At 46.2% G+C, this 22,379-nt stretch overlaps 1 protein-coding gene across 2 annotated transcripts in view; it reads left to right on the top strand.

The window, feature by feature from the left end:
- FGFR3 (fibroblast growth factor receptor 3) overlaps nt 1–10,785 on the top strand; it is a 56,118-nt gene extending 45,333 nt beyond the window's left edge. The window contains exons 8-17 of one of the 2 annotated variants that reach the window (XM_062574542.1): nt 1,124–1,316; nt 2,209–2,355; nt 2,447–2,568; nt 3,200–3,310; nt 4,209–4,399; nt 5,763–5,885; nt 7,133–7,203; nt 8,724–8,861; nt 9,648–9,753; nt 9,862–10,785. In XM_062574542.1, coding sequence (XP_062430526.1) covers nt 1,124–1,316; nt 2,209–2,355; nt 2,447–2,568; nt 3,200–3,310; nt 4,209–4,399; nt 5,763–5,885; nt 7,133–7,203; nt 8,724–8,861; nt 9,648–9,753; nt 9,862–10,026 — 1,367 coding nt within the window. In that variant the 3' untranslated portion in view covers nt 10,027–10,785. The remainder of the gene's footprint in view (nt 1–1,123; nt 1,317–2,208; nt 2,356–2,446; nt 2,569–3,199; nt 3,311–4,208; nt 4,400–5,762; nt 5,886–7,132; nt 7,204–8,723; nt 8,862–9,647; nt 9,754–9,861) is intronic. The other variant, XM_062574541.1, reaches the window with a different exon arrangement.
- The last annotated feature ends 11,594 nt before the right edge of the window (nt 10,786–22,379 follow it).

Genomic DNA, 22,379 nt, shown 5'->3' on the forward strand with positions numbered 1-22,379 from the left:
TACCCTGGATGAGAAATCATTCCCTTTAGTTAGAGCACTAACATTTCTGTTATTTTAAGGATTTCCTGATATTGTATCATTAGACTGTTATGCTGTTTTCAAAATGTATGAACTCATATGTCCTATTTAAGCAAAGAACAAAAAGCAAAAGCCTGAAGTGGAACTTTATAGCGAAGTCAGATGTGGTGAAGGGCAACTGTCAATGCAGCAACACTGTCCTCATGACTTCATTATAAATCATTCCACTGCTGGCCATTCCTTGAGCACTAGCCCTCTTTTGGGGAATAGAAAATAGGTCTCACCGTGGTCCCTTTCTACAGTGGAAGTGCCTGTCCTGAAAGGAACAAGGGGAGATTCACAACTGAGCTTTTTGTGTCCTGAAAAGGCCTTATTAGCTGGTAGCCAGTGGCTGTAGTGCTGATGGGGTCATGCCATTTCCTCCTGGCTCAGCAATTCTCTTGGGTCAGCCCTTCTGGCCTCTTTCCCATAGAATTGAATTATCGTGAAATAATTACGTAGTTTTCTCTTAGGAGACCTTTTGCCCGGTTTGACACCTTACCCCTGGATACCCTTTGAGCCCCTTGGTCCTTCAAGGCAGGCACTGGTTTGGTGGAAATCTTTGCTTGAGCCCCAGTCTGCACAGCATCTCTTGTCAGTGACCTGATGGGCAAGGTACAGCAAAATCCCATCCTGCAGTCTTTGCACATCCAAAGCATCCAGTTCTTTTCAGTGTGGATGTGTGGAGAAAGCAAGATCCGGTTCGGAGGGACTGCACAGACATGTGAAGATGTGTTCAGTCTAGAGCAGTGGTTTTCAACCAGTGGTCTGAAGGTCTGCAGAAGCCCACAGATTACACCGAAGGGCGGTGAAATTACCTCCAACAAGGCAAAAAAGGCAAGCCAAACTAATGTCAGCAGGCTTCAGTTTACTGTAGCAAAACCTGCTGCACTGGAAAGCGCCAAAGGTAGAAAACCACTGGCCTAGGAGAGTCACCTCACTGAAGTTAGTCCAAGAAGTGGCTTAGATGAGCAAGTCCTCCCCAAATTGTATGTGCTGTGTGTGTGTAGCAGTGTGAGAGCAGCCACCGGCCCCCTTCTGACTCCCATCTCTTGTTGCCCTGCAGCAGAGGAGCTGATGGAAGTGGATGATTCGGGCTCAGTGTACGCTGGCATTCTCAGTTATGGCACCGGCTTTGTTCTCTTCATCCTGGTGTTGGTCATTGTGATTATCTGCAGGATGAAAATGCCAAACAAAAAAGCCATAAACACACCTACTGTACAGAAAGTCTCCAAATTTCCACTGAAGAGACAGGTAACAGAAAGTAGATACAAGATTCCTATTCCTCGCTATGGTCACTCCTTTTTTTTTTTTTTTTTTTTTTCCCTTCTTCTCTATGAGCTTTTCTTTCCAGGCAAGAAAGTCCACCAAAAGGACATTTTCTGAGAGGGACATAAGTGGGCTGCAGTTTAGCAGCGGAACCCTCTTTTATTCATTTGTTTCTGTTACAGTGGAGTTGTAGTTGGTGGCGGCTGACTGGTTCGTAGGCAGTTCCCAAGCACCCACCTTTATGTAGCTCTTGTCAAAGAGGCACTTGCAATGCAGTCATGGATGTCATGGAAAACAGTTGTTGCAGGCTCCTTAGTGGGGTGGCAGCTCGGGGGGAGCAGGAGCATGTTTAACTAAAGCCTGTTCCTGCTTTCAGTGAGGTCCTGGCAAACTCATAGCAATGCTTCTGGAGGTGGGAGAGGATCACCTCTCTCCATGCAGGGTGAAAGTGCTCTGCTGGTTTTAATTACAGAAGGGCATGAGCAAAGGCACTGTGTAAAACCAAACGTAGAGGTTATATGGGTTTCATGGCTTCAGCTGCAAGCTCTTGGTGGGCATTTACAGTGCTCGCACACACAGGGCAGAGGAATGGGTTATATGTGGCTGCTGGGAGTCCCCCTGCTGGAGTACGCTGCCTTAGGCTGCTGAGCTGTCCCTCGTTTCCACCAGCTGAAGATGTGACCATGTATGCCGAGCTCATGCACTTCTGCAAGGATGGGGAGAAGCAAGGGAAGAGAGTGACATTTCTGATTTAGGAATTATGGAGCATCAGTGCACAGAGAGAGTTCAAAACCCCAAAGTGATGTCTCTCAGGCATGAGCCTTCTCTTATGCATGCTGAGAGTACAGTTGGCAATAACACTTCATTTGCTCTACCCAAGCAGGTGTCACTGGAGTCCAACTCTTCCATGAACTCCAATACGCCCCTGGTCAGGATCACGCGTCTCTCCTCCAGTGATGGGCCGATGCTGGCTAACGTCTCCGAGCTGGAGCTACCTCCTGATCCCAAGTGGGAGCTGGCGCGATCTCGGTTAGTCAAGCCCATGGGCCTGGTCCCTCTTCCCCCCAGGAGTCTCACCTCCCTGGTACCCACTAACACACATGCTCGTTCCTCCCTTCAGCCTGACATTGGGGAAGCCGCTTGGAGAAGGGTGTTTTGGCCAAGTGGTGATGGCAGAAGCAATTGGGATCGATAAGGACAAGCCAAACAAGGCCATCACAGTGGCTGTCAAGATGTTAAAAGGTATGGGGACTCCGTGGAGGGCAGAACTGTATATTGCAGTGGACTTTATTCTGCTTTTTCGCGCTTTTTCTCAAAGTAGTTTTACATGTTTTATACAAACAGATCCAGTAGAAGAAACCAAGAACAGCTTTTCTTCCACTCCACCCCTATAGCCTGGGGTAAGGGCTCTCCCCTTGGAGAGAACATAAAGATGTAAATGCTGGCAGGGAAAGAGAATGGGAAAATTCCCAGGTCTTTGCTAAGGAGCACCAAGGAGAAGGGGAACCACCTTCAATTCACATCTAGCCAGCTCTACAAATCAGTCCCAGCCCCCCCAACTGCCTTTTAATAGATACCAAAATGAAACTGGATGAAAGGTTTCACTTACTTACAAATTAACATTTCTGTCCAGTTATTCAGATTTTCTTTTTGATCAAAGATTTCCTTTCTGATGAAAGATTTTGTTATTCTGTGATAATTTTTATTTTTTATTTTGACTCTTCTCCCCAAAGTGGAAGAAAAGCAAATATTGAAATTTTTAGAGCGCTTCTTCCCAATCAAAACCCACATGGCTACAGAGCAGATGTATAAACTGCTTCACAAAACGCATGTTTTCTCCCTGACGTTTCTCCTACTCTCTTTCTTTCTGCAGATGACGCTACCGACAAGGACCTGTCCGACCTGGTCTCTGAAATGGAAATGATGAAAATGATTGGGAAACACAAAAACATCATTAACCTCCTCGGTGCCTGCACGCAGGACGGTACGTCTCAGTGCCTGGCAGGCACTTGTGGGGCAGTGGGAGCCTTGTGGTGCCAGCAGCCTCTGTCTTGCAGGTCACTGCCACACGTGCGGCTTTGCTCTCAGCGACCCTGCGTGGCCACTTCCACAGCAGGTCCCCCTTGGAATAAGGGCTGGTGGCTAGAGCTGTTTTACCTGATCTGTGCTGGGGGACTTTCCCTCCTTCCTCCAAATTGCTTGTGAACGAACCACGCAACACCTGTCTGTGCACTGCTGATGGCCAAATAGCTGGCATTGGTGGCAGGTCCCTGCTTGTTCCTGATGCTGTGCTTTGAATTGGGTTGCAGCTTTCCCTAAGGACCTTCCTGATGTCCTCCTTGCTTTTCTCATCAGTATAAAACGATGTACTGGAGAGAGGCAGGGCTTGGCTGTTGCTTCTGTTTAATTACTCACTGGCTGCCCAAAACGTCCATGACCAGATTTCAGAGTTTGGACACTGCAGTTGTACCAACTCTTTGGAAGTGAGAAAACCAAGCCAAGGCCTCAGGGGCACATTTCCCTGCCCTTCACACGGTCTCGACAGCGATCTCCCAGGCTTTCAAGGACAGGAAAATTCTCTAGTCTGCTTCCCAGAGGCCACACCATTCACTGGCCAGATCTTCATTTGCTGGCCAGAAGATCTGGCCAGCGGTCAGTTACCTCTCCTGGTCTCCTGGCAACGATAGCTTTCCTCCTGCCACAGCTGAAGACATCTTTCAGTGTATTTAGCCTCATATTATCGCCCAGGTGTGTATAGGAGATGAGGCTCAGGCTGACTGCATGACTTTCCAAGGCATGGAGATATAAGGTCCTAACTCACCTGACCCCCTTGCAGTGCTTGCGTTTGCTCTGCCAGCTGCTGACCATGCTGTTGCTTGCAGGACCACTCTATGTGTTGGTGGAGTACGCATCGAAAGGGAACTTGCGGGAATACCTCAGGGCACGTCGCCCACCCGGCATGGACTATTCTTTCGATACCTGCAAGCTGCCAGAGGAGCAGTTAACATTTAAGGACCTGGTTTCCTGTGCCTACCAGGTGGCCCGTGGCATGGAATACTTGGCGTCTCAAAAAGTGAGTTGGGAAACTCCATTCAGTTAAAGTGTCAGTCAGACTCATGTCTTCAAGGACATGCAGTGCAGTGTGTGTGCAGGACAACCTGAAGGCAAAACATTGCGGGCTTTTCTCTTCAGAGGGCAGGGTTTTTCAGCATGAAATGCGTTGGGTTTTTTTGCAGAAGACTTCAGCCCTAGAAGGCTGTTGCGGTGTGCAGGCTGCATCTGTGAGCCATGCAACTACATAGCCCTGGGTGTCACCCACAGGCTCACTAGCATCTCCAAGAGGCACAGCTGTAGAAACACAAGCAACCCCAGCCTCAGCACCCATCCCCAGCAATTTAACCTCTACCACTTATAGGAGTAATTGACTTTCCACTGGACAATCTTCAGCCTTGATCAGCCATGGTCAGGTTGTAAGCTTCCTGTCTCCCTGATGTCAGCACAAGAAGAGGTCACCTTGGGAGGGATTACTTCAAACAACAGAATCAGGAGCTGCATGCAGCCCTACCCTCCTCACCCCCAGCTCCCTTTTGAGATGGCTAAAAATGCAGAGTGCTCTATAGGAAGCAGGGATCCTGCATGTAGCACATGTGTTTGTGGCCGTAGCAAGCATGCATAGGCTGGGCTGGAGCAAAGCTGCTGGTGGATTTGGCTCGATACGTGGCCAGGCCCAGGATGCTCACTGAGGAGTGTTTTGGGGCGTTGAGCTGACTGCTGCATTGGCTCACATTATGCCCTTAGGATTACTCTTGATTTACCCTGACATCAGCAAGAGGAGAATCCAGCCTGTGGGTTTACTAGGTTGTGTGCCAGCTGGTGTAACCTCTTTTTAGGGTAGAGAGAACTAAGGCAAGAACAAGTTCAGCTTCAGGTTTAAGGTGTATTGGGCCTGCAACTGCAGATCAGAGTGGTTGATTTATGGTGGCTTTAAACTCGCTACTTGCACAGTGCAGGCTAATTTAGCTCTTCTCTCAGATAACGATCTCAGTGAAGATGTATTGGGGATATCTTGAGTATTTTTTAATCCAAACGTCAGCCTGCATTCTCCTTGGAGGAAGCAGGGCAGTGAGGCAGCTTCGTGTCACCGTAGATGTCCCACAGAAGAGGAAGGTTTGATTCCCATCTGTTCAGCCCATTTGGCAAGAGGAACCATGTGGCTGTGGCAGCACTGAAGCTCTCGATTAGGTGTTGCTAAGAGGTGGCTCCCAGTGAGCATGCATGATGCGGCAGTGACACAGAAAGTGAGGAATTAAGCAGTGCCCACAGTTTTATGAGCTTGAGAGTCAATGAAACAGCAGCTCATAAACCCCCCGTTACTGGTGGCTCCAGGCGCAAGCAGCTAACAAGCCCAAATTTATTTACTTGCTTACCTTTCACAGTGCATTCATCGCGACTTGGCAGCCAGGAATGTGTTAGTCACTGAAGACAATGTGATGAAAATAGCCGATTTTGGCCTTGCAAGAGATGTTCACAACATCGATTATTACAAGAAAACCACCAATGTAAGTACTGAACTGCCAAGCTCATGCAGTTCTCCTTCTGGCAGGGAAATAGGCCATTGCTGCAGCAAAGAGCCATAATTCCACATTTCCCTTTCTAAAGGGACTTGGGAGGAAAAAATCTGCTGGTGGCCTGACCTGTAGACAGGCTGGCCCCAGGAGCCTACCATCCATTTTCTCACTGACAGATACTGCTGGTGCTAGCAGCTGTTTGAAAGGACTTGACTCTGCCAAGGACACTCTAGACTAAGAGAAACCAAGAATTTTGTGAAAGGGGAAAGTAGCAACAGGGCAAAAGCTGCAACTATAATGTAGCGTGGAGATGTCGGTGGGAGGGTTGGAGGGTATTGCAGAACGCAAGAGCCTTGCAACTGCAAGGAGTTTCAATGCAGAGGCAGTCCTGTGAAGCCCTCCTCACCTTGCTGCAGCAACAACCAGACAAACCCAACACAGAATCCTACTGATCCCTTCCAACATCCTCTTGGAGAAACCTCCCTTAATTGCCAGTCTTTATCTTTGGAATTGTAACTTTGGCTGCATTGGATTTACCCTTTTGGAGAGCTGAGAACGTAAAGTCATTTGTGCAGCCCACCTGTGTCCCATCTCTAGCTGTGTTCTCCAGTGAGACAGTGGTTGAGAAGGAGCCAAAGTCCTCCCTAAGCCAAATTATGGCTCAAACAAGAAGCAAGCTTCTTTGGCGCCTCCAGGGAGCAAGCAGAGCATCCTGATGTAGGATGGTCCCGTTGAAACCTGACATCAGGTCTCCCTCTTTTGGACTCCTTGTGGGATCGAGACTGGATTCAGAGGGGATCTGGGCCTTGAATTCACTCTGAGAAGTTTCCCCTCTCATTCAGCAGGAGCAGCACTTGGACTTGAGCCAAACTGCTTCTTCAAAGCACAGAGATGGGAAGTTGCCCCGTGTACTACTTCAGAGCTAGCAACATTTATGAGCAATAGACACTGTTCTCGTGCGAAGATTTTGGTGCTCTGATATATTAAACCTGCCTTGGCAGTGACATCCAGTCTGCTGTAGAGAGCATGTTTACTGCTAAAATAGCCAGGAAAGATCCAGGGATCAAATACTCTAATCTGTTTACAAGTGGCCACTCTTGTCTTGCCCAGTGACCGGGAAGGCAGATGTGGTTGTTAATGAAAATGTTTCAAACTGGATTAGAAAAGAAGTTCAGATGGTGCCGTTGTGGCTGAGTGAATATGCTGATGGGACGGTGCCTTTGTCTTCCTAATTACAGGGTCGGCTGCCTGTGAAATGGATGGCTCCAGAAGCGTTGTTCGACAGGGTCTACACTCACCAGAGCGATGTGTAAGCATTACCCACACTTACACAAAAAAACAAAATAAAGGCAAAATAAACACCCCAGGATCCCAAAGGCAAATGCAGTGCGAAACGCGAACAGGGCTCCTGTGCCGCTGGAGGGACGTGGGGACGCAGAGGCAGACGGAGCGATTCTGAGCTGCAGTTTTGCACATGTGGTTTTGCTTTACCCTTATCTAGTTGCTTTCATCTGAAGATCTGGAGGAGCTTCTGAAACATTGTAGGAAGGCAGGCAGGTATTTTTCATCCGGTTTACAGATGAGGAGATTCATCCTGCAGTCAAAAAAAATCATGCAAAAAAAAAAAAAAAAAGAAAAAGCTTTGTGGAAAAAAAAGTTCCCCTTGACTTACTCCACTCTTCCACCCAGACGGTTACACGTCACTGGAGTACATGGGATGAGCCTGAAATATTCTGCCCAGCGTTAGCAGAGGTGATGGGAGAATATTCAACGCATGCATTCTCTGGTTGATTCTGCCGCTTCATTTAGTTTGCCCTTCTTTTTCTGATCTTGTCTTGTCCATTTTAGTGCCTCCGCGCTGTAAGCAAACAGAGCCTGCAAGAGAGGATGGATCTATCAAACTGCTATCTTAAAGATTGCTCTTTCTTTTGCCTGATTTGAATGGAAAGTAGAGCAGTCTAGGAAACAGTTTGAGATCGCATTTGAACTTTACTAGGTCTGAAGTAGCTGAGTAGGCACACTGTCTTTCTTATTTCAGTATTTAGTTGATAATGGCATTTTTACACTAACTTAGCAGGCCGCCTGCACGTTCCCCAGGGTTCACCATTTAGAATCAGACAAATTTATCTGTTCTGTTTCTGTAAATTTTACATGCTTTGGCTTTATTGATCTTAAACCATAGTTTCCATGCTTAGGTAATGCTGCAGTGGGCATGATAGATAAATCAAAGCTGGGGAAAGAGAGAGCAAGTGTGCACGAAAGAGAAACAGAGACAGATAATCCCTGTCTTTAAAAAGAAAACTAAGAAGGCAAAAGATATTTTTGAAAAGACGACTTTTAACCAGAGCACAGCTGCAGGACTAGAGTGTGTAACATTAGTGCTGCGCTGATTTTTGCTGGGGTATTTTTCTCCCAGCCTGGCCAGTGAAATGAGTGTTGTAACAAGCAAGTTTTGGTATCGACTTGCACAATTAGTGGCCTGTGGTTCCAAGGCTGCGATTCAGTGAAGCTGTGCATGAATAATTTGATTTGTTCCATTCAGTGGAGCTGGTGGAAGACCTAACAAAGAGCTGGGGGTAATAGATGGGCTGTCACCTATCTGATTAAATGCTCATTTCAATTTCAGACTTGGTGCCTGGGATTTCTTTGCTATTGAGTTGGATCAGCAGAGATCTCCAAGTAACTAGTAAAAATGGCCTAGGCAATTAGTCATGCTATTGATGACTTTGTTAGCTATGCATGGCTGCACAGAAAGAAAGCGGAGCAGGGGGTGGGAAGGCGGGCAGAGAAAACCTCATTGAATTTTAAAGATCTTTCTTTGGTTTCCAGCTGGTCTTTTGGAGTGCTACTATGGGAGATCTTTACGCTGGGAGGGTCTCCGTACCCGGGAATTCCCGTCGAGGAACTTTTCAAGCTCTTGAAAGAAGGCCATCGGATGGACAAACCTGCCAACTGCACTCACGACCTGTAAGTAACCCGTCGCCGCGTCCCCTTCGGCACCCGACGGCGCTCCTCCCCTCGTCCTGGGCTCTGCTCGCCCTCTCCCCGGCCCCTCTGTAGCCCAGGGAGGCATCGCGGATACAGATTGTTTTCCACCGTCTTTTCCCACCCCACACTCGGTCACCTGAGGTTCCTCCAGGAAACTCTGGCCACTAGCTCCACCACTCTGCTGTGTGGTGGAGTCAAGTGAGGAGTAAGCCAGGAGCAAACATGGCCCCACTGGCAGAGGAGAGTGATACTGAGCTCTTCCACCTGCTCCTGGCACCATACATCAAGGATGTCTTCTCTGAGACGGAAACTGTTGTTTGGAGACCTGTTTCGTGTCCCAGAAAAATGTCATAATTCCAGTTGGCTCCTTCCTTGGTAGTTCAGCTCTAGTAACTTCCCAAGCGAGTGTGAATTAAGGAACATCTTGTTGCCCATGTCCAACTCCCCTCGGGGACCCAAGTAGCGAAAAGCAGCGGCTCCACGTGCACCAGGCACATTGCTGGCCCTTCCCGGGCTCACAAGTGCCGCAGGACAAGTGGGACCTGCCTGGTGGTTCATGGCGGTCCCTCTTGGAAATAGCACTGCCTGTAACATTTTACTTGAGTTAGAGAGATTTCAGGAGCCTCCTGATTTCCGGAGCCACATGAAGAGATTTCGGGTTGCCAAGCCGCCCTCCTCGGTCCTGGCAGAGCGGCGGGCGCGGAAGGGGCTTCCCGAGAGGTGCCTTGTGGCACCCTCGCTGACGACGTCTCCCCTGCCCCGCAGGTACATGATCATGAGGGAGTGCTGGCACGCAGTCCCGTCACAACGGCCGACCTTCAAGCAGCTGGTGGAAGACCTGGACAGGGTCCTCACCGTGACGTCCACCGATGTGAGTGTGGCTTTGCCGCCGGCGTGGGGCGCAGGGAGGGATGGATGCTCCTCTGAGGTTTTGCACCGCATCCCTGGGCTGACATCTCCTGGGTCTGTCCCCTCGCAGGAGTACCTGGACCTGTCGGTGCCCTTCGAGCAATACTCACCAGCTTGCCAGGACACCCACAGTACCTGCTCCTCGGGAGATGACTCCGTTTTTGCACATGACCTTCTGCCGGATGAGCCGTGTCTCCCCAAGCACCAGCAGTGCAACGGCGTCGTCAGGACGTGACAGCCTGCCACGGACAGACAGCAGACACGCGAAGGCACGGGCGCGGAGGAGGCCGAGGACGAACCGTAGTGAAGGATCTTTCAGTGAAACTGTTCGGTAATTCGAGAAGATTTTTGTTGTTGTTGAGCTGTTCAGGGTAATTTTTTTTCCCATTTGCTGTATAAAAAGTCAAGAAGCACTGTCTGGCCTGAAGGAACTAATCTCTTGCCAAGATTATATATCGTATATAATTTTTTTTTTCTAAACAGAATGTTAAATTTGGGGAGGTGCTGACCTCTCCACCTCCGGTATTGTATTATCGAGTGCCAGAGTAGCCGTTCTGTGCCTGCAATACAAAGAAGAGAAAAAATCTTCCTTAAAAAAAAAGAAAAACGTGTAAAGAATGTAGAAATTCTTTGCTTATGCAATCTGTACATGAACCTTTTTGGTGGAGCTGAAAAGCCACGTTGCCTGCAGGGATTCATATATTTATAAAAAAAATCTATATTTTTGTTGTTGTTTTTATAGCTTCATGATCTACTACCCAGCTGCTTAGAAGGAATATCTTTTTTTTTTCTTTTTTTTTTTCTTTTTTTTTGGAAGAGAAGAAAAAATAAATGACTAAGAGGCAAATAATTTTTTTAAAAAAAAAGAAAGATGGTGAAGTCATCTTAAAGAGCGAACGGCAGCGCTTCGGCCCCACGGGGCGACGACCTGTGCTTGCAGCGCGGGCAGGGGCGCACGGGGCGCCGGCGGGTCCGCGCGGCCCCCGAGGAGGAGGAGGAGGAGGAGGACAGGGAGCCGCCGTCCCCGCGGGACGCGTCTCGCCCGGGGACCAGCTCCTCTGCCCTCCCTCCCGCGCAGGCGCCGCGGCTCCGTCTCCGCGCGGTGGCTTGGAGAGAGAAGTTACGGGTACCTGTAGGCAAGAGCCTTTAACTTATATCAAAAAGGTTTATTCCAGAGAATTTGTGTATATATCTATAAATATAGCCTGTATATATATAAATAAATATATTAAAAAAAAAAAGAATGTATAATACTAATGCAACGTGAAGCCGTACTGGGAGAGAGTCTCGGGATGTGAGCATTGCAATCTAGGATATACTGATCTGGGCAAGAGAAGAGATTTTTTTTTGTTTGTTTTATATCTTCACAGTTTTGTTTTAAAAATTGTACCTTAACGTGTATATTTGTAAAGTTATTTATAGACGTTAACATATCTGTTCATTGGTTTAAATAGCGTAGCATTACTGTAAACTTTAAATTTCACCAAGCTTAAGTTTTTTTTTTTTTAACTTATTAAAAATGGAGAAAAAATATATTAATCAAGTTTTTCTTTTGTGCTTATGGGAAATATTGAAAGAATGTATAGATGTACAGTCCTTTAACAAATTACATTTAATGTTATAAATATATATATATATATATATATATGTATTCATTAAAGAAAATATTAGTTTATCCTGGATTGCAGTGAGCAAAGGTAAGTTTATTTTTCAATACATCACACCAGTGGTTAAAACCAAACAAACAGCAGCAGAGAGATGACTTTTACGTATTTCAGAAAAAACAGGGCCAAGAATTCTTCCATCAGTTTAACCACTGTGCAGTAAGGGGGCGTGGGTGTTTATTTTTCTATTTTCGAATGAAGGTATTCTTTGTGGTCGACCTAAGAGCGAGTACGCAGCAAGGCTAGATGTTGACTTTGGATGACGCGCGTTAATTTTTCTTTTTTTTTTTTTTTTTTTCTTTCCTCCCCCTTGCCGGTACCGTTGTATTTTGGGTTTGCGAAATACCATGTGGGCAAAACAGAGGAGTGACACTGTTCGCAGGGGAGATGCAACGACTGCGTGTTTCTTTGGCGTTCAGCACGTTGAAAAAAGCCCGGGATGCCTCGGCGGCTGGGTTGAACGCGCTGCGCTGTTTCGTTCCTCTGTGGCAGCTAGAGCTGCTTCAGCTCCCACGAGTGAACAGGGGAATTTTAGGATGGCTCAAGCTGACGAGGGGGGAGGTTTGGATGTTTTGTTTTGTTTTTGTCCAGGAGACTTTTTCTACCACCACAAAGAGGCGAGGATAATTGCATCCTGAATTCTTGCTTTCCATTCTTCTCTGGTGCATATTACATATCAATGTTTCAGAATAACAGGATGACAGCATCTCATTTTAAGTTTTTTTTTTTCTTCTTAGAGCCACAAAATCCATATCCTAAAATAAATAATTTATAGTTTGAGGTTACTTCAGTGGAAGTTTGAGAAGGTAGATTTCTATAGTTTTTTGTTTTGTTTTTTGGAATAAAAAAAGAATTTTGGGGTATTTTCTTACAAATGTCTGCTAATTGTGTACATTCCAGGTACTCGAAGCATTGTGTTTCCTGTACCGAAAAAGAAAATGTACAAAATTGTGCATGATTTCAAATGTTACTAGATATTATAAATATATATATAATTTATTGAGTTTTTACAAGATGTATCTGTTGTAGACTTGTTGACTTAACATTTCTTATTCAATGCTTATATAGTTTTATAGCCTGGACTATTATCTTTAAAAGCTTAAAAAAATTAAAAATTCCAATTTTGTTACATTTTATACTGTTGATACAATCCACAGGTTTGCATAGCGTGATTTTTTTCAACGAGCAACTCTGTTCGGTTTATTTTAATACTGTATTTCTGTGCCTGACAGCTGCAGCTGTCGAAGGTGTGAGATGAACACTAAATAAAACTATTCTGCTTTTGTTAACATGGCAAACTTACTTTTATCAAAAAAAAAAAAATAAAACAAGTTGTTGAATTTGGGGGTTTTCTTCCCAGTCGTGAGGGTCCTTTGAAAACACAACTCTTGTATTTTCCAGGCTCTGTAGCTGCCAAAACCACGCGAGAGGGACGTGTTTGACAAGGCTGCTGGGTGCGCCCTGGCTGACGCTGTTTTTACGCTCTGCGTGATTTTGGATGAGCAGGGCAACGTTATTTCTTTATTATTCGGTATATTAATACGCACCAAAGTGGACAGGTAGGCACCATGCAGGGTGGCAGTGCCAGCCCCTTTTCTGGCGCTCAGCGGTCACCGGCACCGATTTCTGGGGTGGCTCCCAGCCCGCCCGCGGAGGAGCAGAGGACGGTGCGGTCGTGACAGTGATGCCGGCAGCAGCTGGGGAGGGGAGGCGCCTGCGCCCAGCCAGGCGCAGAGCAGGCGCCATCCCCGGCTGGGGGGACGAGGGGCCTGATCCTGCACGGCCCCGTCAGCGAGGGCAGCCCAGGGGGGACGAGGAGGGACCGACAGCCCTCCCTGCGGCTGGCTGCAGTGTGCAGAAAGCCTGCAAACGGGTAGAAAAAGGGTCCTCTGAGCACATACGGGCGCAGACAGCAAAACCACGGCGAGGCACAGCTCTGTCTTTTCCTCTCGGACGGCGTCGATGTCACCCTTCTGCTAGCCGTACTTGCTTGCATGTGAGGGAGCAGGGTGATGCTTTATTTTAATTGCCCTGCCATAGGGCCAGTTCTTCATCTAGGATAACTGTTTCTTTTTGGCTACAGAGCATGATGTGCATTTAGCAAGGTGCAAAAACCAGCCCGGAGGAGCATCTGTGGTGATGCTCGGGTGGGATGAGTCACAGCACGCATCCCACCACATCCAGCGCTGCTTGTCCACCCCTTCCATGTCTGCAGCTCCCCACCCAAATGGTGTGCCTCTTCCACAAGAAAGAGGCATTTTTTTCATTAAAAAAAATCTTTTTTTCCTGTGTAGGTAACTCACAACATTTGTGGCAACATTCAAATTACTAACGTGGCAATGTTGTATGTGTTGGTCACTGCACCGTGGTAAGCCAGGGAGGGTTTGGCGAACAGGAAAGTCCCAAGTCCTACAGGTGTCAGTAACAGATGGAGGCAAAGAGAACTTAAAAAAAAAAGCAAAGTTTCCTATTGCCCTTCAAAATTCCTGGAGGACTTGTCTTCTGCTGGTGTCCTCCTCTGAGCACATTAGCACAACCCACCAAAAGGGCAGATGGAGACATGGGTTGCATTGACATGAAAAGGAAAAGGGCAGGTCAGTGATGGATGCACTCACCACAGAGGTATTAGCAATAGGAGGATACAAGGACATGCCTAGAGATGTCAGGAGCTGAAGCGCTTTCTAGACCTGCTGGCAAACTGCTTAGGGAAACAGCCTAGAAAAGAGATCTCACGGGACAGCGGTCCTGGGCTGCAGACTCACCAAGACACAGTTTCAGACAAGGGCCTTGTCGCACTGGTCTGCACCCTCATCCGACTATGCGTTCTCAGCCACTCTTTCTGATCATGGTTCAACTTACTTACCCTTCTGATTTAGTTTATCCATTTCATCATCACAAAGTTGTTATTCACATGCAGCATCTCAGATGTAGACAATCCTTTAAGCAGAACAAAAGTTGTACCCTGCTCCAACATGATTATTATCTAAGCCCAGGAGAGAAGTAGGTGTCCCAGCACACAGCAATGCAATTAGCCCCGAGTCCTGCAGGTACGGCTGCACCCATGCACCCACCATGAGTGAGCAGCTCTCCAGACTGGCACCCACCGCAGACCAGGCCACAGCCACTGATCCCATCTCAGGTGCTTTTTGGCTAGCAGCATGCAGGAGCAGGGGTTGAGAAGGGCAAGCATGAAAGGAGAAAGACCTCTTACAAAATGCATAGGTGGCACTGACCCAGGAATGATTTTACTGAAGGCCAGAGCATGTCTGCTTGCATCACCCACCAATGACTGCTTGCTCAAGATACCTTATCAATGCAGACAAAAGTGGGTTTTGCCTCCCAAAAATGAAGGACTTGACCTGGGAAGAGAGAGGAGAGAAAAGAGTCAAAGTCCTAGGAGAGCATGGTTTGCTGTTGCTGCTGCCATGGGGAGAGAGGAGCAGATGGAGGGCAGTGACCGGTATTTTTGGGATGGATCTTCCTTGCCTTTTCTCTGCTCCTCCAGGGCTCTGACATAGACAAAGCAGGCAAAAAAATCATGGTTATTTTGTCAGTCTCCACAGCAGTCTTCTGCCCATTAGATGACACACTACTATTTGGCTCATGGCTTAGGCAATAACTAAGGTGTGACTGAAAACAAAATGATGGGGTTTATGCCTCAGTGCTCCTCCCCAGCACAAGGCAGAAGAACCAAAGTGTCATTACTTCACAGATGGAGAACCGTCTGGCTGCCAGAGCCGCAACCACCTCTGCTTTCTGCTGGGCTTATCACCATCTGCTGCAGCAATGCAAAGAGCTGGAAGAAACCTCCGAGGTGAGGGGGGCTTGGCTCCTCCACAGCCTGCAGGGAGGTGCTGACCTACACATCTTTATGGCTCTGGGATACACTGTCCAGGAACATTAAGGTACAGGGCAGTAAATCAGGCAACAAAAGCTAAACCAGTGCTGAATAGACCAAGATGCACCGTGGATAATCAACATATGGCATCTCCATCGACAGCACACCCTATCTAGCCGTCATCACAGACATTTAGCTAAACACCACACACACTCATCGCTGCGGCTGCCTCATCTCCTCTCCCCAGGCCTTGGGGCATGCTAAATGGAGCCAGGTGAGGAAGGTGGTAGCACGGTGTTACATAAAACCCATCCCCACTGAGCACTACATTTGAATGCCTTCTACCCTAGACAAAAATCAATGATGTGGATGTTAGGGTAATCAGAGATTTTCAGTCTTCAGAAAATGAATTAAAGAGCTTTAGAGGCTGTGAGCAGGAGTGCTAAGGCTTGTTACCTTTTGAACCATACTGACAGGGCATCTCCATAGAAGAGGAGCAGAAACTGCAGTGCTGATGGCAGAAAATAAAGACCGATGAAGGCGATATAAAGCAGAGTGAGTGCCCCCAAACTCTGCTAGACTTGCAGTATTGGGCAAAAAAAACTCAACCATCTTCCTACGAGATGGAAGCTGAAGTTGCCCCAAAGAACTACCCAGTTTGGAGAGTAGCTTTGCAAAATCCTGTACAGCCTGCACAGACCTAATCTCTAAGCTCTGTGAAGAACTGTTCACATACACATGGAAAAGCATCCCAGCCTGCCAGGATCTGGCCAGTAACTTGACACGTTCCCAGGATTCTGGTTGTACCAGAGGACTCTGATCCCAACCCAAGAGAAGTCATTCTTTGTCCTTTCTGGGCATCACACCAGTATACTTTTGCCCAATATAGCCAATAACTTGTTCAGGAAAGGATTCTTTGTTCTGACCTTCCATCAGACACTCATCTGGATTGCTCAGCAGGGCAAAACCACCATTTATTGCTTTTAACCAACCAGTCAATATTGATTTTTTCCACTCTCAAGCCAGTAATATAGAGGAGGGAGTCAAAGACCAACTACAGTTTTCTCCAAAAGCAAAAAATTATCTAGTCTTTGCAGAACTTGGTTTCAAGTAGGCCTTGGAAGTAAACCTGCTTTAATAATCTCCTGTTATTGATAGATGCAGGAGAGAGAAATCCATTTGCCTCCTCTTGTGCCTCCCTTCAACTTCTAGCTCCTTCAGCTGTTTTTTTCCTGAAGGAGATGGCAGACTTGCAGGTTGCAGTGTTTGAGGTCATTCTGGAGGAACAAATTCAATGAGTAGTCTTGGAGGAGGTCACACCTTTCCATTACACACCTTACTTACAGGGGCCAAAAACAGTCATCCCAGTGTAACACATACATACATCTTCTACATGGAAAACACACACTCAAATACCAGCATGATGTGTCTGATGCTCACCACACCTTCATTGTGTGTCACTGCCATGGCCAAGCAGCTGGACAGGATCAGCTGCTGAATGCGTACAACTAATTCAGTTTGGCAAGTCATTTTGGAGGACTCTTCATTCTCTCCCAGTCTTAGCTTTTTGCCTAAGACAGCCTAGGGATGTCTTCTACCACTTGAGGCCAGTGAGGAGATGGTCTTGCCTTAGCAGACAGTAATCCAGTCTCCACTGCATCCAACCTCATCCTGCCAAGGGAACTACTGCAGAGCATTACCTATGTGACCATGAACCTCAAACTCTTAGGAAATGCCACTGACTAAGCACTACTGAGTGTGTTAGCAGAAAGGCCCTCAAGCATTTTGCTGATGAGGGTAACACAGAAACTGAAGGAGAAGCAGAGACTGGAGCTTCTGTGAGCACAAAGGGCATGCAGATGGCAAAAGTCAACCCTTCTTCACAAAGAGAGGGAAAGGATCAACCTACCAGATGGCTTCCATGCAAAGATGCAATACCTTGGAGCTACTGGAGAGAGTCCAGCGTGGGGCTACGAAGATGATCAGAGGGCTGGAGCATCTGCCCTATGAGGAACGGCTGCGAGAGCTGGGCCTCTTCAGCCTGGGGAAGAGAAGACTGTGGGGAGATCTTATCAATGTATATAGGTACCTGAAGGGAGGGTGTCAAGGGGATGGGGACAAACTCTCTTCAGTTGTCCTATGTGACAGGACAAGAGGCAATGGGCAGAAACTGAAGCTCAGGAAGTTCCGCCTGAACGTGAGGGGGAATTTCTTCACTGTGAGAGTGACGGAGCACTGGAAGAGGTTGCCCGGAGAGGGTGGGGAGTCTCCTTCTCTGGAGATATTCAAGGCCCGCTTGGATGCAACCCTGTGACATACTGTAGGTGACCCTGCTGAGCAGGGAGGTTGGACTAGGTGATCTCCAGAGGTCCCTTCCAACCTTACTGATTCTATGATTCTACCTTTCTAGATACCTATGAGTCCATGTGCTGGTGATGTGCAGCTGCCGGAAAGCAACATTCTTTTATAACCTGTACATGAAAAGTTTGAAGTTACGGCAGTGTTTGAATGGTATCTCGGTGCTCCTGTTATACAAGTAATCCAGATATCTGGTGCTTACTCTACCTCAAAAAGCAACCAAGCCACCAGCTCTACTTTACAAAAGAGATAAAGGAGGTGAACTTTTGGACTGATTGATCTGGTCAACATAAAACGTGTTTGTGGAAACCTCCTTTTTGGTATATACATTCTTACCTAATGTTTCTGTTGTAGGTTTATGACTTACACATGAAAAACTTATGCAGATGTCTCCCACAGCCATTTATGGTCAAACTGCTGGGAAACACCGGGAAAATACAGAGCTGGACCAGTTTAATGAGATCCTGCACGGTCTCCCTTATAAAAAAGCTGTTCCACTCAGAACAACCCTCATCACCTCAGCCTGGGGTGTACAAACACCTAACTAGTAAAAAATCTCCTGCCAAGCAGTCCTTCAAACTTTCCAGTGGAAATATTCTTACCCCAACAGGACAAAAGATCAAAACTCCATGAAGTTAAATAGTGCCTTTGAAAGCATTACCACCACCTTCCAGATACTGCAGGAGAGAAAAAGACAGCCTGTGCAATATACCCCTAATGACCAGAGAATTTTATCTGGCGAGGTCTGAAGCCGTCACACTTGGCACCTGAGCAGCATCCCGACTGCTAGATGAAATACACAGATAAATACGACACACAATGTGAGGCAAACGTTGAACGAACACTGAGATCCAGCCTGGGATGGAGCTCCTTGGCTGCAGGGGAGGTACATGAAGAGGAGCTCTTGGCTCCCCTTGTACTGGCTGAGCAAAGACATTTGCACTCTTGGAGCCATCCAGGGTAGACATTCACTTGCCTTCCCTCTGCAACAATAAAGTTTGCTGCAAGTTAATAAATATGTAATTTTAAAGTTATATCTATACACTGATAACATTAATGCTTTTAATATTTTCTGCCAGTTTTACTGCCATTAAATAGAATTCCCCCTTAAACCGTGGGAGGTTCCAGACGGGCTGAAACATTTCAGACACAGCTCTTCCACTTCTTCTTGTGCCCCCTCATTTAGTTTGAGATGAGATTTTTCACTGTAAGGTTCTCAGAGTATAGGGGATACATGCACACTTACATCACATTTCATTTTATTCTGAATTATTATTTATTTGTGAGGATGACAGTTTCTCTTTTTAAAAAACAAAGAGGAGGTTCAGAAATCTGAGGCAGTAGCAGCCTTCAGATACCAAGTCCATTTCATGCCATGCTATACTATCAGCTTTCACCCTCAGAGAGCAATTTTAACGACATTTTCAGGAATTAGGATTGCAAAAGCAAAGCTGTCATTGGATAGCCAGAAAACAGAAAGGTAAAAGTGCTGTATTCATTACAACATTACAATGCTATGTTGGCACGGATATACTCTTGACTTTTCCATCAGCCCTGTACTTAAATATAGAATTCAAGAAGTTTTTACAAGGTAGAGGAAGGGCAAGAAATTATTGGCAAAGGGAGTGGTTTTGAGGATACAAAATCCAAAAGAGTTTTGGTTGGCTGACCAAAAGCTAGTTAATTTTTCTGAATGCACCACAGTTCTCATGTAGGTGATACTAATTTGTATTCATTTTGGCTAGTTTGCTATGCCATGTAGATACTACGAACAGGGAAGAACTTAAGGGCGGTCTGAACCCAAGGAGAGTAGGAAGCTCTCCAGAAGGGAGACACCAATCTTTATCATTCAAGTCAGTCCTAAAAACACATATAAAGACCATCATTTTAGTTATTAGGTGAAATCTCCAGAAAAGCCGCTGGAGATTTGCTTGTGTAGGAGGGACCAGAGAAATAGGGCCTCTGTGCATGTGTGAGCATGTAGCACAGGGCAGAAAAACACTTGTTTATGCAACACTGAAGTTGAGAAATGAAGCAGTCAAGAAATGCAGCGTTAGGGTTGAGTGCTCCACTGTAATGTTGCCTCCCAGTATTTAAGGTTCAGTAGTAGTGCTTTTGCACATCCTTATGAACCAATGCAACAGGCAGCCTTCCTGAGGCAAGGAAAAACCTGTGAAATACGCCAGCCAAGGTTGTTCAGTGAGAAGACAACCTTTGACTGTGTTTCCAAAGAAAAAAGAAAAAGATTTTAATTGGAGACATCACCATCCTTACAGTCCCAGCAAGGAAGGCTCTGGCCTCAGTCTCCCGATCTGTGGGAGCTGTGCCTTGACATGGGATCTGGGAGGTCACTTCACACCCCCAGCAGCGAAGCGGTATGCTAAAGTAAGAGGATAATCATTTGACTTGCTGATGAGTGTTTCACTCTTGATACCAGTTTCGAGATAAGAGCTGAAATCTGTCACCACTGATATGGACTCCTGCCCCCTTGACAGACATGCATCAGGAGAAGAGAAGCAACAGGCCCAAGCATGCTGCAAAGCTGTGGTGGAGCAACCATTGCCACTGAACCCTGTACAGAGTGCATCACGGGACCACCGCCTCCCCCCTTTCAATCCAACATCTCCTCAGGAACTTAGGTCCTGCACTGTAGTACCTGATTTCTCATTATTCACTCCATCATTAGCAGATTTCTGTCTCTGCATCCAGGATGCTCTTCTCAGCTGACACATTTCAAGCCAATTGCCCCTGCTCACAGGGACAGGAGCATCTGAAGAGGTTGCTGTAAGCTAAAAGCAGATACTTCCTTACAAAGCTCATGTCATCTTTCAATATTTGACTATGCAAGAGAGCCAAGGCAAGCTCAATCCCATCATTTACGACGAGAGCTGTTTTTCCCCCTTAGAGAAATGAGAATCTGTGGCTACAAAAGGACAGCTCTTCCAAGTTCATATATTTGACTTTCAAATTCCCCAGTATATTTTGCATTTAATTCCAAATGATCAAATCAAATGCTGATCTGACCTTTGTTTATTTTTCTTTCCTCAGTGTCTGAGTGATTCATTTGACTCAGAAAATGGATTTAGCTATCAGTTCAGACAACCACTAATTACAGTGACTGAAACCTAACACTTAATTCCAGCCCCAAAGGAGCCAATGGTTCACATTAAATATCAGATAAGGCAAAATATCTCAATTTAGTCTGGCTATACGTTTGTCAGATTTCTGTGCAGAATTCAAGCATGAGCAAGATACAACTGAAGCGATGGAAATCAGATATCAACAAGCTCTCTGGAGCACTCAAGGAGCGTAACCCATTCCACTTGTTTTAGGTACCTTGAATTTCAGGCATGGACAAAAAGGATTTTGAGTGGGAGATCTAATGAACGGACAGTACATATTTCAGCTGCAAAGAAGTAAATTATAAATCTCTGTCCTTTTTCGTATTGCAAAGCTCTGAGGTGCTAAAGCAAGAAAGACTTTCACAAATCTAGTCAAGCAAAAGCAATGCAAGTTAGAGGAACTGGATGAGTTGGTGGGACATCTCCCAGGTATGCAGAGGTAGATAGGGTCAAATGACAAGCAGGGGCACAAGAAGGGCTTTTCACATCTCTGCATATTCTTTAGGATGGCGCCAAGGCTGACAATCTTGAGAGCTGAATTTCTACAGCTAGCTATTACCATTCACAGATATTGAACGAAAGAGGGACATTTTCAGAAGGACTGAGAGCTTAGGCTTCCAATATAATGCAAATTAAAGCATTAGTACTGTTAACTATCTGGTCATATATGCAAATCACATTGCAACAATAAACCTAGGAGTCAGGGCATGAAACGACTGGTATGTAGTGAAGAATTATCTTCTGGAGTCGTCAGCCTTAGCCCTTCTGGGTAAGAGGACAGGAAAGTTTCATATTTTCTAACACTCCCTTAAAGCATATGATTCTAAAGCCAAAAAGGGTATTTTACTATTGGAAATCATCATCTTATTTATGTGTAAACTAACATGCGGATTTAGCTGTCTAACCTTCAGATGCACAAGTCTGAAAGTTCTCTCCTTTCCTTTTTCCAGGCATTCTTCTGCATGACATTGAAGTGCACATTTTCCATTATTTGCCTCAGAAAGCCAAGAACTGTTGTTTGAGGGAGGCTATGAACTGGTCACAGATTATCCCAGTAATCCCACGCACCACCTTCCCAAGGGGCTCCCACAGCAGGAAACCCCCATAAACAGCCTTTCAAGGATTCAGACACATTCCAGGAGTTATTTTTCCTGCTGCTGCATCAGTGACTCTTACTCTGGAGTACTCCTAACACATCCATTTGCCCCGGAGCCAGGGCTTTACCTGTGCTCATTCACCATAAAAACTCTGTTGTTCTGTGGGAACATCTGCTGGTCTGTGCTCCACCCAAACACCCCACACATTCTTCAGAAATTTCTCTTTCTACAGGTCTTGGTGCTTTTTGCCAACAGCAATATACACACTTGACATGCTAAGAAAAAGTATTCAACGGGAGGGAAAACACGCTCCTCATAAATTATTCCCTCTGCAGGATGAAGAGTACCAAACTAATGCTCCTGTACTTTAGGAAACCTGCTTACAAAAGAAAAGGAGATTGAATGAGTCAGTTAAGGTGAAATGCTTGCCATTCTCTCTCTACAATTTGCTTCAAAAAGCACTGATGGTAATTTACCTAGCCACTGGAATAAAAATGGGTCACTACTGG

This window comes from Rhea pennata, chromosome 4, assembly GCF_028389875.1.
Source record: "Rhea pennata isolate bPtePen1 chromosome 4, bPtePen1.pri, whole genome shotgun sequence".
Taxonomy (NCBI): Eukaryota; Metazoa; Chordata; class Aves; order Rheiformes; family Rheidae; genus Rhea; species Rhea pennata.